At 47.5% G+C, this 16,147-nt stretch overlaps 1 protein-coding gene across 4 annotated transcripts; it reads left to right on the top strand.

Annotated features, from left to right (window-relative positions):
- Positions 1-1,901: 1,901 nt before the first annotated feature.
- On the top strand, positions 1,902-4,301 carry MRFAP1 (Morf4 family associated protein 1). Of its 4 annotated transcripts, none has more exons than XM_064584245.1 (3): positions 1,902-2,041; positions 2,160-2,593; positions 3,288-4,301. In XM_064584245.1, the coding sequence occupies exon 2, from the start codon at positions 2,197-2,199 to the stop codon at positions 2,578-2,580; it is 384 nt and encodes a 127-aa protein (XP_064440315.1). In that variant the 5' UTR covers positions 1,902-2,041; positions 2,160-2,196; the 3' UTR covers positions 2,581-2,593; positions 3,288-4,301. The 4 variants fall into 4 exon arrangements, 3 of the variants coding, with proteins under 3 accessions (XP_064440315.1, XP_064440316.1, XP_064440314.1); XM_064584246.1 differs by having other exon boundaries at positions 1,921-2,041; positions 2,163-2,593; XR_010409270.1 differs by lacking the exon at positions 1,902-2,041 and adding an exon at positions 2,864-3,053 and having other exon boundaries at positions 2,048-2,593.
- Positions 4,302-16,147: the final 11,846 nt, after the last annotated feature.

The raw sequence follows: 16,147 nt of genomic DNA, 5'->3' as shown, positions 1-16,147 counted from the left end.
TCAAGCAGACAACATATTAACAAGGTTATAGAGAATATTTAAAGTGCTATTAACATCTCTTTTCATTCATTTAGCAAATGGTCAAAGATCTCAAGGAGGTGAGAGCAGAAATTCATGTTGATATCTGAAAAAAGATCTTTGTTAACCTTGAAACAAAACTGCCAGTTATTTTACCAGCAAAAGATGGGTTTATTCGGGAACAGCAGAAAATTGCAACGAAGGACAAGCATCTGGTTGCAAAACCATAGGTGAGCACGCACTGCAAAGAAAAGGAACACTCTTCTATAGAGGAAAGTGGGAGTTAGGAGGGCTGTTGAAAACAGAAAGTCCATTGGAGTAAACCAGGAGTTTGAAGTGTAGTGGCTTCTTATTGGCTGGACTGTTGCTAGGGCGAAGTAAGCCCTTCCTCCTCCTGCTAAAGCTAGTCAAGTAGCAGCTGAAGTAGTATCCACCTGCAAGCTTCCCTGTGCCTCTTCCTGCTGGATTTACTCTGGACAAGGAGGCCATGAGAGCTCCCCCTGCAGAACCTCCTGATGCGGTTTTAGTGAGGTTTCCCCTTATTCATTTTCACGGTGCCAAACAATGCTCCACGGTCAGCATTACCTCAGTTTATTTTTCCATTCACCTATTAAAGGACACCTTAAATCCTCCCAGGTTTGGACAAGTATGAATAGAGCTGCTATAAACATGTGTGTGCAAGTTTTTGTGTGGATGCCCGTTTTCAAGTCATTTGGAGAACTACCAAGGAGCACAATTGCTAGACCATATAGGAAGAGTATGCTTAGTTTTGTAAAACAAAACAAAACAAAAAACTGCCAAACAGTCTTTCGAGGTGACTGTGTACCATTTTGCATTTGCACTAACAAGGAATGAGAGTTCCTGTTGCTTCACACCCTCACTAGCATTTGGTGGTGTCAGTTTTCTGGATTTGGGGTCTTTTAACAAGGGTGTAGTGCTATCTCATTGTTGAGTCTTTCATGCATACAAAACACTTACGAGCTAGCTAGCTGCCTCTGATCTCCTGAGGAAGCCCAAAAGTTGGATTTTTAATAGAGCAACCAAAGTATGAAGATCCTGAGAAAAGTCTAAAGGGTAAGGACTTTACATGTGTGTATGTTTGGTATTTACAAAGCATTTTCATGACTATTTCATTCTTAACTCTGCCATATTCAAAACTAGGATTTGTGTCCATGTAGCGGACAGGAAAACAGAAGCCAAACGCACGACTCTTGTGCAAGCTGGATCCCTCACGTTTGTACTGGTTTTGTGACTGGGTTAACGGGCTGGGAAACTAACTTCTTTTCTTAAAATTCTGTCTAGTAAATGTTAAAGCAAGTTCACCGTGTGCCACGCTCTGCTCAGGGATTCAGGGACACAGAGCGGAGTAAGACCACTCACGGAGAAGCCTCCACCAGGTAAAAGGTGTGAAGGCTAGCCAGAAAAACCCTCTTCACATCCACTGAGCTTTGGGTCTGCTGGGTCCTCGGGATGAAGGTACCGGACGAGGCCTGGGACCCTGGAGTGTGGGGGGCTCCGACTGGTGGAAAGACATCCCGAAATTTCCGACTGCAATTCAAAGGAGGAAAACTGCCCTTTCGGGCAGCGGAGAGGGGTCGGGTTGCGCTACTAAAGCGGAAGGGGCTATTGGGAGTTAGTCTGGGGATGCCACAGCCTTTCTATCTTCTTTATTGTAGGAAGATCGTGTTTATAACTTAAAAATATGTAACTTTCAGTGCTCCAGAAACCCTCCAACGGGAGGGTGCCCCCAGAAGCGCTCGCCCCAAAACGAGGGCGGCGGAACGGCGAGCCACAGGGGAAAGGGGAAAGGGGAAAGGAGGGAAAGCGGGCGCGCATACGTGCGCGCTCGCGGCCACGGGAGAGTGTTTGCTCCGCCCCCCGCCCCGTTGACGTGCGCGCGCCCGCGCCTCGTTCTACGAGCGGCGTGCCCGTAAAGAGGCACGGCCGTGTCGTGAAAGGGGCCGCAACGCGCAGGGCGCTGGTTGACGGCTGGGCCTCCATTTTGTTCGCGGCTTCTCTGCTCGTAAGTCGCTTGTTTCCGTGGCTTCTGTGAGGCGAAAAGTTTAAAAAGGGTAAAAGTTTTAAAGAATATTCTGGAAGTCTGTTGGTAAGCCTAGCGAGTCTCCGTTTTCTCTCCGCAGCAGGCGTCGATAGCGCGGTTCCGGAGAGGCGGGGAGAATGCGGCCCTTGGACATCGTCGAGCTGGCGGAGCCGGAGGAGGTGGAAGTGCTGGAGCCCGAGGAGGATTTCGAGCAGTTCCTGCTCCCAGTCATCAGCGAGATGCGGGAGGACATCGCGGCCCTCACCCGGGAGCACGGGAGAGCCCACCTGCGGGACAGGAGCAAGCTCTGGGAGATGGACAATATGCTCATCCAGATCAAGACGCAGGTGGAGGCCTCGGAGGAGAGCGCCCTGAACCACCTGCAGAACCCCGGCGGTGGGCTGGAGGGCAGGGCGGCCAAGAGGTGCGAGAAGGCCGAGGAGAAGGCCAAGGAGATCGCGAAGATGGCAGAGATGTTGGTGGAGCTGGTGCGGCGGATAGAGAGAAGCGAGTCGTCCTGAGGGAGCGCGGGCGGTAAGGCGGGCGGTAAGGCGGGCGGCGGGCGGGGCCGGGGCGGGGCCGGGGCGGGGCCGGGTGGTTGCCAGGCGCGCGCTGGGCCCCGGACGAAACCCGCACCGGTAACGGTGCGCGGGGCGCGAAGCGAACGCGGGGGGAGGAGGCCGCTCGTCAGGGTTCTTGACGCCGGTAGTTGGGGAGAAGGTAGGTCGGAGGGGGTCTGGTTGAAACCCACGATCGCGGTTTATTTTATTTATTTTTTAAAGATTTTATTTATTTATTTGACAGAGAGACAGCGATAGAGGAAACACAAGCAGGGGGAGTGGGAGAGGCAGAAGCAGACTCCTTGCTGAGCAGGGAGCCCGATGCGGGACTCCATCCCGGGATCCAGGATCACGACCTGAGCTAAAGGCAGTCGCTTAACCGACTGAGCCACCCAGGCGCCCCGCGGTTTATTTTAGAACGACAGTCGTTGCAGGTCTTTAGGGAAACTAAGTCACACCAGGGGCCACTGAGCGGGGGGGGGGGGTACAGGGGGCCTTATCCGAGGGAAGGCCACTGCCGGACGATTTCAGATGGTGCCGGAAGACTGGCGTGGGGCAGGGGCGTCCCGAAGAGCTGGCGTCCTGCGTGGTTGAATTCGTGAGGGGTGTTGATTGGTTTTCTTCAGGATTTTAATCTCAGTGATGGCTTTCTCCCACCTGCGCCTTAGGTTTACAGCCACCGGATTCTGGTCAACTGATGGAGATTGGCTGACATCCTTGAGAAGCTGGAACCAGAGAGCCTTTTGTTTTCTCTTTTTTTTCCTCTGTCTACACTCTGTCCTCACTTACACTACGTTTCTGCTATGGTCTGTGGTTGACGACCTCAAAATAAGTTCTGTTAAATGTTTTTGGTTGGGGAAGTAACTTTAATTTGGAAGATGCTCTCACACGAGAATTAGGGCCTAGATTGTAAGCTCTTGCAGCAGTCACGTTTGTTCCTGGGCTTTGGTTATTTCTAAATTTTGAGGTGCTTTGTGCTTTCTTGTGTGACTTGATAGCTCCCTGGAACTTTGAGTCTGTGTCACGTGAGACTCAAGAGCTGGGGTTTTCCAGCTCTGGAGGCGCTGAAGGAGCGGCGCTACTTCTAGAAGATTGCTTCGTGCAGCAGCTGCTAAAGAAGCTGAAGAAGAAGGGACCAGACTTCAACTGGAAATGTGAATGGAGCTGATCTGGCTAGAACTGATGAATCAGAAGGCAGTGTGGAGGATGGTAGTGTCTGTATTTCGGGACTTTGATTTCTGTGTGAGACCAAAGGAGAAGAGATGTATTTTGTTCAAAATTTAAATTTTATGTGGCACGCTATCTGATGTAACCTGTCTGATCAGTTTGTTTGGACAACCCAACTCAGCTTTATTTGATGTGGAACCTAGAATAGACAAGATCTCGGTTTTGTACAAGTTGATGTAATACTCTGATGCATTTCAGGGGATTCCGGGCATAAAATGGAAAAGAGATGTGCAAAGGCTCTTGAGGGGCTGGGAAAGGAAAGGAGGACTGTCTGCATTGGACCCTAAACTGGACAGGGACTAGGTATTTCTGAAGTTCATAAGTCGTCCTGCTATAAGTTCATTTGAGTAGCAGACTTGACAAGTATTTGAGGTCAAAACCCTACCATGTGTAATAAAAAGGAAAAAAAAAATGACCATGTTAATAAAAGTGTTCATTTGCTTGAAAAGACAAAAGACCTAAAAAGTTATTGACTAAAATCTTACTTCTCTCAAAATGAAATCAAAGTCACTGCCAAATGGAAGATGAATTTCTCACGGTTTTTGAGGCTCTCAGTAAGCCTCGTCATGGGGAACATTTATCTCTGCATGCTACTACAGGAACCGGTCGAGGAAAGGACAGACTCGGTTCTTAGCGTAGGAAGGGACCTCCCAAAATCCTGTGGTTTGGGCCATTGCCTTCAGAGAACCAAGCCAGAGTACTTTCAGGCACCTAACCTAAAAAACTGGAACATTACTCTAGCCCTCGCATTAGGAATATTAACGATGTCATGATTACAATGGTGTGGTGGACCACACCCCTCCCCAGCACCTTCAGAAATGAAGTGCTTACTCCCCAGCTGCTGAAAGTATTGCTGACAGACAGCCCTCAGCTGGTCAGCCCTCTCGAGAAGACTGTTTGCTTAAGAGAGCTGCCTTTGCAAAGTTCATGGCCCCCTTCCTGGGTGGCCCGTATCCAGTAACTAACTGGCTAGGAGACTAAGGGCTCTTTCCCTCTCACTGCAAGTTGGGACAACTTTGAAGGGCATCTCTGTGTGAGCTCCCTGTGGGGTCTCCTGAGGCTCTTGCTAGGCCTGCCTAGGCTTAAGGACCTCCCCTTCCACAGGGCCTAATCCCTCATAAACTTAACCTGCACTGTAATTTTCATCTTAAAGTCAGCTTGCTGGGAAGCCCAATTGGTAAGTGTAAAACAGTAGGAAGCCATGTGTGTCGAAGGCTACATATCCTGTCTCGGGGAGAGTTAAGAAGCATTTCAGAGCAAATAACTGGTGAAGGCTTTGAAAGATAAGTACAGCTTCTGAGAACAAGAAGAGAATAAGGGACATCCAGGCACGAGGACCAATGTGAGGAAATGCCGGAAGTTCCAAATTTTCTCTGTGGGTCCTAATGGTAAGAAGTGGGTAGGATGAAATTATGAACCAGGAAACAACAGCCACCAAAAAAGTTAAGTTTGGTAATTTGCTAAAACTAGGAAGTTAACATTGGTATAATACTAACTGGACTACAGGCTTTATTCTGCTTTCACCAGTTTTCTAGTAATGCCTGTTCTACTGTTTCAGGATACCACATTGCATTTGGTTTGTTGACTTAAAACGAGTAACACAAATGCACAAAATTAAGATGAAGTGACCCGTTCCTGTCCCCGTCTTCCCAGTTGCCCTCTAGGAAAACAACCATTTAGCAGTATCGTATACCCTTCCAAATATGCATATTTGAGCACATATATATATAACTCTCCCCAACCTTGGGGATTTTTTGGGTTTCTTTTGGTTTTTTGTTTTAAGATTTTATTTATTTGACAGAGACACAGCAAGAGTGGGAACACAAGCAGGGGGAGTGGGAGAGGGAGAAGCAGGCTTCCCGCCGAGCAGGGAGCCCGATGCGGGGCTCGATCCCAGGACCCTGGGACCATGACCTGAGCCGAAGGCAGACGCTTAACGACTGAGCCACCCAGGCGCCCCAGAATTTTTTATTATATATCTACATGTCCTTTATAAACCCCCAGGCTCTCTGTCCCTTTCCTGGCTGTGCTTCAGAGTTCCAGTCATGGACAGCTATGCAGAAAGGCCTGCTGGGGTTCTTGGCCAGGTTCTCTCCATTGCACAGCCTCCCTGAAGCTGGAACCTATCTTTGCTCAGGTGCTTCAGGTGTGACAAGTGTCCTTTTATATCAAATGGGGGCTGTGGGAGCATAAAGCTCTGGAAAGGCATCTGAGAAGAGATAGGCAAAGTATTATGTAACAGAAGTTCTGATAAGAAATGGAGGCAAAGTATGCAAAATGTTCACAATCTGTAAGAATCAGGCTGGGAAGACCACAAAGTAGCCCTACAGAGGCTTCTGCATCTAGATGTTTCATCAGCTGACATGACCCCAGGGAAGAAAGCAAGTTTAATTCTAGTGGACATGATAGGACTGACAATAGTTGAGGATACAATCAACACTTGGGGGCAAGGATTAACAAAAATGACTCAGGGGTGCCTGGCTGGCTCAGTCAGTAGAGTATGCAACTCTTGATCTTGGGATCATGAATTCAAGCCCCACACTGGGTAGAGAGCTTACGTAAAAAATAAAGTGGAAAGTTACTCCCAAGTAAAGGGAGGACACTCCAAGGGGTTCTTAACCTTGCTGAAGATAAAACCTTAGAGTCCGGGCTGCCATGGAACAGAGAGACTGGGAAACAGGAAATCTGGCTCCCAGCCATCCTGCTACTGCTCTCTGTGTGATCTTGGGCAGATACTGGCTTGTCCGAGGTTATTTCCAGCACAGGCATTCTGTGTGACTTCTAGAACTAAAGCTCACCTGGCACAAAACGCTGTAGAGGCCATTAGTGCATAGAGCACTTCCTAGCCCCCTCCTGGGTGAGGGGGCGTGGCGGGGGGGAGAGGGAGAACGAGAGAGATGAATTATAGCCAGTGACTTGTGAGGGAAAGTAGCACATGTCGCATCCAAGCTGAAACCTCCCAACAGGAAACCCTCCAGAGTTCTCTGTGGCACAGGAACAAGCAACATTCAAGATGGTGGTTGATCATCAGCCTATGTTCCTTTGATAAGTGTAGTTTCCCTGCCAACCTATGATGAACACGTAGCACAAACAAGGAAGACCTTAGTTGTTTTAATCCCCTGAGATTTGGGGATTGTTATGATGACGTGAGCCACACTTAAGTGACTGATGATGATACTTTCACCCTTTCTTCTTCTCCTTGTGTTTGATGAGAGGGTTGTCCTTCCTTCTCTCTAGGCCTAGAGCCTCATTTGTCCTCACATCCCTTCCACTTGCTCAGGGCATTTGTCTCCAAACAACAGTCTCCTTTCTCATTCATTTGTAATTGTTCGCTTTTGCCCTCAAACAACTCCCAAGATGAAAGAACTCAAATTCAAGTCCCTGGTGCTGGAAACTTCCCGGCAGCAGATAAACATGGAGTAGGTTAAGTTTCCACCATCTTCCAAAAATAAATGGGGATTTGTTACCTGGTTAACACTGTGGCCAGATAAATAAATCCATCCAGGGCTTGCTTCAGTGCTGCCCAAAATAGGTGAGGGCTTCCACTAGTCAATTCTATTTTCCTCTTTTCTGATCCCCATAATGCTCTGTAGTTCTTTTTTCCTGTTTACATCCCCATTCCTCCTCCCTTCAAACTCCTTGATTCACAAAATCCTCCATTCCATTATTCCCAAACTCACCCATATTATTCTTTGCCTCTTCAAAGAACGTTTCTTTACCACCTGTGACAACTGCAACGAGACTTCCCAAAGCCCTGGGCTTTCCTGCAGCCTGGTTGGTGATGATCCCTAGCAGGATGCAACTGATCAAGGACTGCATTTTTGACAGTGGGGGAAAGCAGGGAGGGGAAAAAGGACACAAGGAATAAAAGGTCAGGGTTTTGACGAGGAACTTGTCACAGCTATGGATGGTATACACTAAAGGGATGGGTGGGGAAATGAAAAGTAGGAGAACTACAGGAGACAGTAGCTATTAAAGTGAATTGAAGGGTCAGTGAGGTTAAAAAGAAAAGGTGCACGTGACTATAGAGCAAATGTCACCTAGGAGGACGGGGTCGTGGTCAGAAAGGAAGAGGGCTGAGCAGGTATTGAGCAGGTTTGGGGCAATAACAAGCCCCAAGTCACCCTTGGGAATAAGTGGCCAAGGGACGTTGAGGAGCTCATCAGATGTGAGGAGGCTGGGGGTCTGGGAGCCCATATGTGGGATGGCCATGGAACTCATCCAAGATGATGGTGGGACATGGGGTGGAAAAGAAGGCCAGGAGCTGGGTGCCAAATTGTACAATGAATGAGGGGGATCCAACACGGGAGGGGGGGTCGGAGAAGGATAGCAGTGGGGAGGGGGAGAGGGTGGTCGGATGAGCAGCATACACTCTAAAGGAATGCCACCTTAGACAAGAGGCAGGACGAGCAGTGGTGTAGCGATGGCCAGGGGAAAGGCTGGTACCAACTCCTGACTGAGGCACAAGGAACAAGGGGAATCCAGCAGCTCTCCCTTCATGGACCTGAGGACCATGCGGGAATAGTCCAGCAAGAGGCAAGGTTGGGGTGGAGGGCAGGGAGCCAGGCAACAGTTCACCAGTTCCTACAGGACCAGGAGAGGGCTTGGGGGTGGAGAGCATTATGGGAAACGTGTCCTAAGAATAGTGCCCCAGGCCGATTTCTACTTGGTTCATCAGCGGGATAGACAGGGGTGATGAGCATGGTAAATCTGGTCCTGAATGTAGTCTGAGGGCAGATGGGCATGGCCTTGGCATGACCACTACGGCAGAGCCAAAAAAGAAGAAGCCATCTTAAAGATGAGACGAGCCTGAGGTCTTTCTCAAGCATGTTGTTGAAAGGTCCTTCCCCAGATAGTGGGTGCCACCCAAGCAGCAAAGACCAGATCCTGACTGTCACCTTCCAATCAAAGCCACTCGTTCCCCAGGGGCACCAGTGAGTTGAGAGAGCAGGGGAAGGACACAGAGACCAGTTAACAAAAAAACTCGTCTTGACAAGATTTGTGGCTGTAATTACATGCACGTTGGAACCGACTGAAAGTAAACAGAAAACACCCTAGGGTTTTGAAGAAATTATACTGGCAAAGAAATTCCAAGCAGGGTGTGCTAAATCCTGTGGTTGATGAACCGGAGGAACAGATGAGCCCCACACCTGCAGTAGCAGGAACCGGGCTTCCTTCCAGTTTGCCCCCAGAAGGGTGCCCTTAAAGTCCAAGGTATGTTTCATGTGTGGCCTGGGAGGATAATAGACAAGGAAGAGCCTCCCTGAGTAGCTCTTCCTGAAGACCACGACCAGGAGGCGCTCAATGGGCTCAGCTGGGAGCCCTGCACTCCTGCTTGTGGCCTCTGATGGCTCCTGACCCCCAAGCTCAGGAAACTTCTACTACAAGCTTCTGCCTAGCTGTCAAGCTCAGCTTTTAGAAACAAACTAACAGACTGCTGGAACAGAAAAAGACACATTAGTGGAAGACACCTGCTCAGATGAATCAGAAAGTGCCAGAAGTGCCCGAAGGTTACCTCGGCTTCGTTATAATGTTAAATCCCCATCTGAATAGTCATCCCAAACCCTACTAGGGAGTCAGGGCTCTGGAGATTATTCCTCATGATCTTCTTATTTGTACAAAGAAAGATGACCTTGTGAGGAAACTCCCCCAGTGTAGTCTCTGTCTACAACTCAGCAGGGAGTGGAACCATGACAAGAGAAGGAGCAAAAAATTTGTGGACATGTTTCTTTTCTTTTTGTAAGATTTTATTTATTTATTTAAGAGAGAGAGAGTGATTGAGAGCACAAACAGGCAGAGGGGCAGAGGGAGAAGCAGGCTCCCCGCCGAGCAGGGAGCCCGATGCGGGACATGATCCCAGGACCCTGGGATCATGACCTGAGCCGAAGGCAGATGCTTAACCGACTGAGCCACCCAGGCACCCTGTGGACATGTCTCTTAAATGATCACAGCTATTACCATTATATTCCAGTAATGGTTTTTTAAACATCATAGATTTGAAAGAATCTAAAGATAAATCATCAGTATTTGTAGTAGAGTTTAGCAAACTTTCTAGAAACAAAATCAATACATGAAAGTCAGTAGGGTTTCTATTCACCAGGAAGAGAAAATATATTTTCTAAAAGGTGTCATTTAGTCCATCCATAGATAAATGGATAAAGAAGATGTGGTATATATATTCAATGGAATATTACTCGGCCAAAAAAATAGAATGAAATCTTGCCATTTGCAACAACACAGGTATAATGTTAAGCGATACGTGTCAGTCAGACAAATAGCATGTGATTTCTCTCACATGTGGAAGAAACAAAACACACAAAGGAAAAAGGAGATAAAAAAACAGCCTCTTAACTATAGACAACAAACTGGTGGTTGCCAAAGAGGAAGTGGGTGGCGGGATGGATGAATTACATGAAGGGGATTGAGAGCGCACATACCATCGAGAGCACTGAGAAATGTACAGAATTGTTGAATCACCATATTGTACACCTGAAACTAATATAACACTATGTTATTTACACTGGAATTTTAAAAATAAAAATTAAACCTAACTACCTCTCAAAAAAAAAATAATAAAATAGAAGGTGTCATTTGTAACAGGACCAAGGGGCGCCTGGGTGGCTCAGTCGGTTAAGCGTCTGCCTTCGGCTCAGGTCGTGATCCCAGGGTCCTGGGATCGAGCCCCGCATCAGGCTCCCTGCTCAGTGGAGAGTCTGCTTCTCCCTCTCCCTCTGCCTGCCTCTCTGCCTACTTGTGCTCTCTATCTCTGTCAAATAAATAAATAAAAATCTTTAAATATATATATATATATATAATAGGACCAAAACAATTTTTTAATGGTGTATTATTTTCTTAGGGATACTGTAATTGCTACAAACTGAGTGGCTTAAAGCAATAGAAATTCATTCTCTCACAGTTCCAGAGGGTAGAAATCAGGAATCAAGGTATTGGCAGGGTCATGCTCCCCCTTAAGTCTCTAGAAGAGAATCTTTCCTTGCCTCTTCCAGCCTCTGGTGATTGTTGGCACTCCTTGGTGTTCCTTGGTTCAGTTCAATCCCTGCCCCGTTGTCACATGGCCATCTTCCCTGTGCCTCTGTGTCTTCACATGGTCTTCACATAAGGATACCTATCATTGGAGTTAGGGCCCACCTTAATCCGGTATGGTCTCATATTAACTAATTACATCTACAAAGACCCTATTTTTTTTTTTTTAAGATTTTATTTATTTAGGAGAGAGCGAGAGAGTGAGCATGAGCAGGAAGGAGGGGCAAAGGAAGAGGGACAAGCAGACTCCCCACTCAGCAGGGAGCCTGACTTGGGGCTTGATCCCAGGACCCTGAGATCATGACCTGAGCTGAAGGCAGACACTTAACCGACTGAGCCACCCAGGCGCCCCATAAAGACCCTATTTTCAATAAGATCACATTCGGAGGGGCAAGAGTGCACATGAATTTGAAGGAGGAGACACAATTCAACCCAGTACAAATGGTAACTGGGACAATTTCAACAAAACATATGGAAAATCTTTCTGCATTAAATTATAAAATTATGTTGAAATACATTACAGAACACTAAATAGACTGGCAAAATTGGCATTCTAATTCCTTTCCAGATTGGCCCAATTAGTCAATCCAATCCCAAAGAAATCTCATCAGGTGAGTCTGATTGTTTTGGTCATACTTAAAAAACTAATTGAAAGTCAGAACAAGGAGAAAAGCCAGGACATTCCTGAAGAAGGAGAAGCAGGTGGGGGGATTATCATACTTAACCAGATATCAGTACTTACTATAAAGCTAATTCAGTAATCAAGTCAATGCAATAAAAGCCCAGAGATGGAGACTAATGGAGCAGAATACAGACACGAGCAAATATAGAGACTTGACACCTGACAGATGTTACATTGCAGACCAGAGGGAATGGATAAAATATTCAGTAAGCAGGGCTGGTATAACTAAGTACACACATAGGGAAAACTGCAATTAGATCCCTGCCTCAAACTTCATTTCTAGATGGATTACCCACAAGTATGAAAAAACAAACACTAAGTCTTTTAGAAGAGAATATAAAGGAACATTCTTATGACCTCAGGGTAGCCAAGGATTTCTTAAAATAAAAGGTGGGGGGGGGAAGCATAAAAGGAAACCTTTGTCTTCATCAAAGCTAAAATATTAACTTGTACAAGAACGTTTGGAACAGCATTACTCATAATAGCTAAAGGGTAGAGACAACCCAAATGGCCATCAGTGGATGAATAAACAAATTGTGATACATTCATGAAACAGTATTCAGCCATAACAAGGAATGAGGTACTGATACATGCTACCACTTGGATGAAGGCTTGAAAATATTACACAAAGTGGAAAAAGCCATACACATAAGGCCACATCTTGTACGATTCCTTTTTTTTTTTTAATTTTTTTAAAGTTAATTTTTTTTAGTAATCTCCATACCCAATGTGAGGCTCAAACTCACAACCCTGAGATCAAGAGTTGCATGCTTTACTCGGGCACCTGGGTGGCTCAGTCGGTTGAGCGTCGTCTGACTCTTGATTTCGGCTCAGGGTGTGATCGCAGGGTCATGAGATGGAGCCCCGTGTCGGGCTCCACGCGTGGTGCAGAGTCTGCCTGGGATTCTCTCTCCCTCTGCCCCTTTCCGCACTCGTGTGTGCCTGAGCACGCACATGCGCACAAGCTCTCTCTAAAATAAAATTTAAAAAGAAATAGTCACATGCTCTACTGACTGAGCCAGCCAGGCGTCCCTGTATGATTCTTTTTATATGATGTTATAGACTGAATTGTGTCCCCCAAATTCATATGTGGAAGTCCCAACTCCCAACATGACTGTACTTGGAGACAGTGCCTTTGTCTCAGTCCGTTGTAGCTGTTGCAACAAAATACCACAGACTGGGTAGCTTATAAGCGACAGAAACTTACTTCTCACAGTTCATGGATTTGAAATAATCTAAAGATAAATCACCAGCATTAGTAGTAGAGTTCAGCAAGGTTTCTAGAAACAAAATTGGCTGGAAGTCCAAGATCAAGGCACCAGCATGGCTGACCACTGGTGAGGGCTCTCTTCCTGGTTCGTGACGGGTGACTTCTTGCTGAGCTCTCACAGGGCACAAGGTGAAGGCAAATGTGTTGGGGAGCTCTATGGGATCTCTTCTGTAAGAGCATTAGTCCCATTCAGAGGGGTCCACCCCCATGACCTAAGCCCTTCCAAAGGCCCACCTCCTAACACCATCACATTGGGCATTAGGATTTCAACATAAGAATTTGGCAGGGGAGGGGGACGACACAACATTTAGATCATAGTTGCCTTTAAAGAAGTAATAAGGGTTAAATGAGGTCATAAGGACAGAATTCTAATCCAATATGACTGGTGTCCTTATAAGAAGAGGAAGAGACACCAGGGATGCTCCTGAGCAGAGAAAAGGCCGTGTGAGGACATAGTGTGGCAAGGTGGCCATCTTCGTGTGAGCCAGGGAGAGGGGCCCAGAAGAAACCAAATCTGCCAACACCTTGATCTTGGACTTCTAGCCTCCAGAACTGTGAGGAAAAAAACACATCTATGTTTTTTAAATCACCCATTCTGTGGTATATCATTGTGGTGACTCAAGCAGAGTAGTATATATGATGTGATACATCCAGAATAGGCAAAGCTGTGGAGACAAAAAGGGGATTGACGGTTGCCATGGGATGAGGGTAGGGGGAATGTGGAGTGATCACCAAATGGTAACAGGTGTTTCTGGGGAGTGATGAAAAAGTTCTAAAACTAGACAGAGCTGGCCTTGTACAACATTGTGAATACACAAAGTATCACTGAATTGTACACTTTAAAGAATTTATTTACTCATTTGTCAGAGAGAGAGAGAGAGAGGCAGGGGGAGTGGCAGGCAGAGGGAGAAGCAGACCCCCCACCCCCACTGAGCCAAGAACCCTGATGTGGGACTCGATCCCAGGACCCTGAGATCATGACCTGAGCCGAAGGCAGACGCTTAACCGACTGAGCCACTCAGCCATCCCTGAATTGTACACTTGAAAGTGATTAATTGTATATTATATGAAATCCACCTCAAAATTTTTTTTTAAACTAGAGCACTCAAATCCACAGAGACAGGAAGTCAGAATGGTGGTTGCCAGGGGCTGAAGAGCAGGGGAAAGGGAGTTAGTGTCTTATGAGACAGTTCTTTTGCAAGAGGAAACGTTCTGGAGACACAGGGTGGTGACTGTTGCACAGTAGCGTGAATGTGCTCAATGCCACCAAACCGTCCACTTTTGAGTGGCGAAAATGGTAACTTTCACGTTATGCATACTTCATCATAATTTAAAATATTTTTTAAATATCTAAAAAATTTATTTGAGAGAGCACCCAAGGTGGAGCAGAGAGGGAGGGAGAGGGACAAGCAGACTCTGCGCTGAGTGCAGAGCCCATCATGGGGCTCCATCCCAGTACCCCAGGATCATGACTAGGAGTCGGACGCTTAACTGATTAAGCCACCCAGGCGACCCTAAAATATTGTTTAAACTAAAATCTTACATTTATCAAAGGAACCTTAATCAAAGTGGGAAGTTAAGCCCACACTCTGTATACTATCGTCTCAATTTTTCTGTAAACCTAAAACTGTTCTAAAACATAGTCTACTTTGAAAAAAATTGTCAAGCCTCAACTGAGAGAAGATATTTGTAGCACATATCCTGGCGGGGGGAAAAAGAGAGAGAGAAAAACTCCAAAATGACTGAAAAGATAGCTCAGAGAATAAGGTTGTGGCAAGCACTGGAGGGTCTTTCTCCGCTTTCCCCCACCCTTAGGCTCAGGACAGACTTTCTCCCAACTTCATGTAAATGCTCCCGGATTAAATTTTAAGACCCACTTCCAGTGAGACCCTCCCTCCCCCCAGCACTAGTTTTCTACTGATGCTATAAGAAATTACCACAAATTTAGCAGCTCAAATCAACACAATTGTCACAGTCCTGCATGTCGGAAGTCCAGGCTGAGTTCGCAGGTTTCTCTGCTCTGGTCTGACAAGAACAAAATCAAGCTGTTAGGCAGCTGTCTTAGGAGGAGGCTCTAGGAAGAAACTACTTCCAGGTTCATTCCGGGTGTTGGCAGAATCCAGTTCTTCCCTGTTGCAGAACTGAGGTCCCTGTTTCCATGCTGGCTGCCAGCTGGGGGCCACCCTGAGCTCCTAGATGCCTCTTTCTCATTCTTGCAATAAGGCCCCTTGCATCTCAGAACCACCCCTAGTACGGCAAATCCTCTTCAGGCTTTAGATTTGTCCAAAGTCTCCCAGCCAACAAGTCATGTAGCTCATAACGTACTCACAGGTTCCAGGGATTAGGATATGGACCTCTTTGGGGGCCACTGTGCCTACTACGTCTCGCTAGAGGTCCTGGTGCCCAACCCCACTAAGCACAGGTGGGGACACCGACACCCTGAGAGTCCTCTTCAGGCTGCTACCTGACTTGCCCCAAGTGTCCCAGGCAGCATGTTATGAAGCCAGGGTCCAAACCCCAGATCTAATTCCAGCACTTTGCCCTCAACCACCAGATACAGTCTAGTACCACCACCACCACTTGCTACTGCCTGGTGCTTTTATCAGTTCTACAAGGGGCCTTCACGCCTGTTTTCCCAATGAATCCGTTTAGTAACCCTAACGGGTATTCAGAAGTGGGACTACCGGCTCCATTCGATCCTGGGAAGCTCAGTCCCAAATCTGCGGCACTTGGGCGGGCAGGAGCCCCCAGATCTTTCCTTTTAGTCCATCCGGGGGCCACAGCCCTCGAACATGCGGTTATCCACTCATCCCCCCCAAATAGCACGGTACGGCAAAAAAATTGAAGCCCAGGGCGCCTGGGTGGCTCAGTCGGTTAAGCGACTGCCTTCGGCTCAGGTCGTGATCCTGGATCCCGGGATCGAGTCCCGCATCGGGCTCCCTGCTCAGCGGGGAGCCTGCTTCTCCCTCTGACCCTCCCCCACCTCGTGCTCTCTCTCTCAAATAAATAAATAAAATCTTTAAAAAAAAAAAAATTGAAGCCCTGCCTGGCGGCAGTCTCCCGAAAAAATGTGGGGACAAAGCGAGGGGAGGAACTGATTGCAGCCCTGGGTTTCCGGGTGTGGAAAGCCCACTTCTGCGACTCTGGGTTCAGAGCCGCCCCCTGAGGAGCTAACCCCAGGGCCTCGGCAGAGAAAACACACGACCTGAGACGAGGCTGCACCCCTGCGCGCGACCCCAGACCCCGGGCCGAGAGCGCAGCGCAGCGCGCCCCTCGGGGTTCCCACAGGGGCCGTGGCCGTAAAG

This window comes from Mirounga angustirostris, unplaced genomic scaffold (assembly GCF_029215605.1).
Source record: "Mirounga angustirostris isolate CCGP_5_RB_7025 unplaced genomic scaffold, mMirAng1.0.hap1 SCAF_2, whole genome shotgun sequence".
NCBI lineage: Eukaryota > Metazoa > Chordata > Mammalia > Carnivora > Phocidae > Mirounga > Mirounga angustirostris.
Note: the sequence above shows the minus strand (reverse complement) of the source record. Positions and strands in the feature narration are given on the sequence as shown.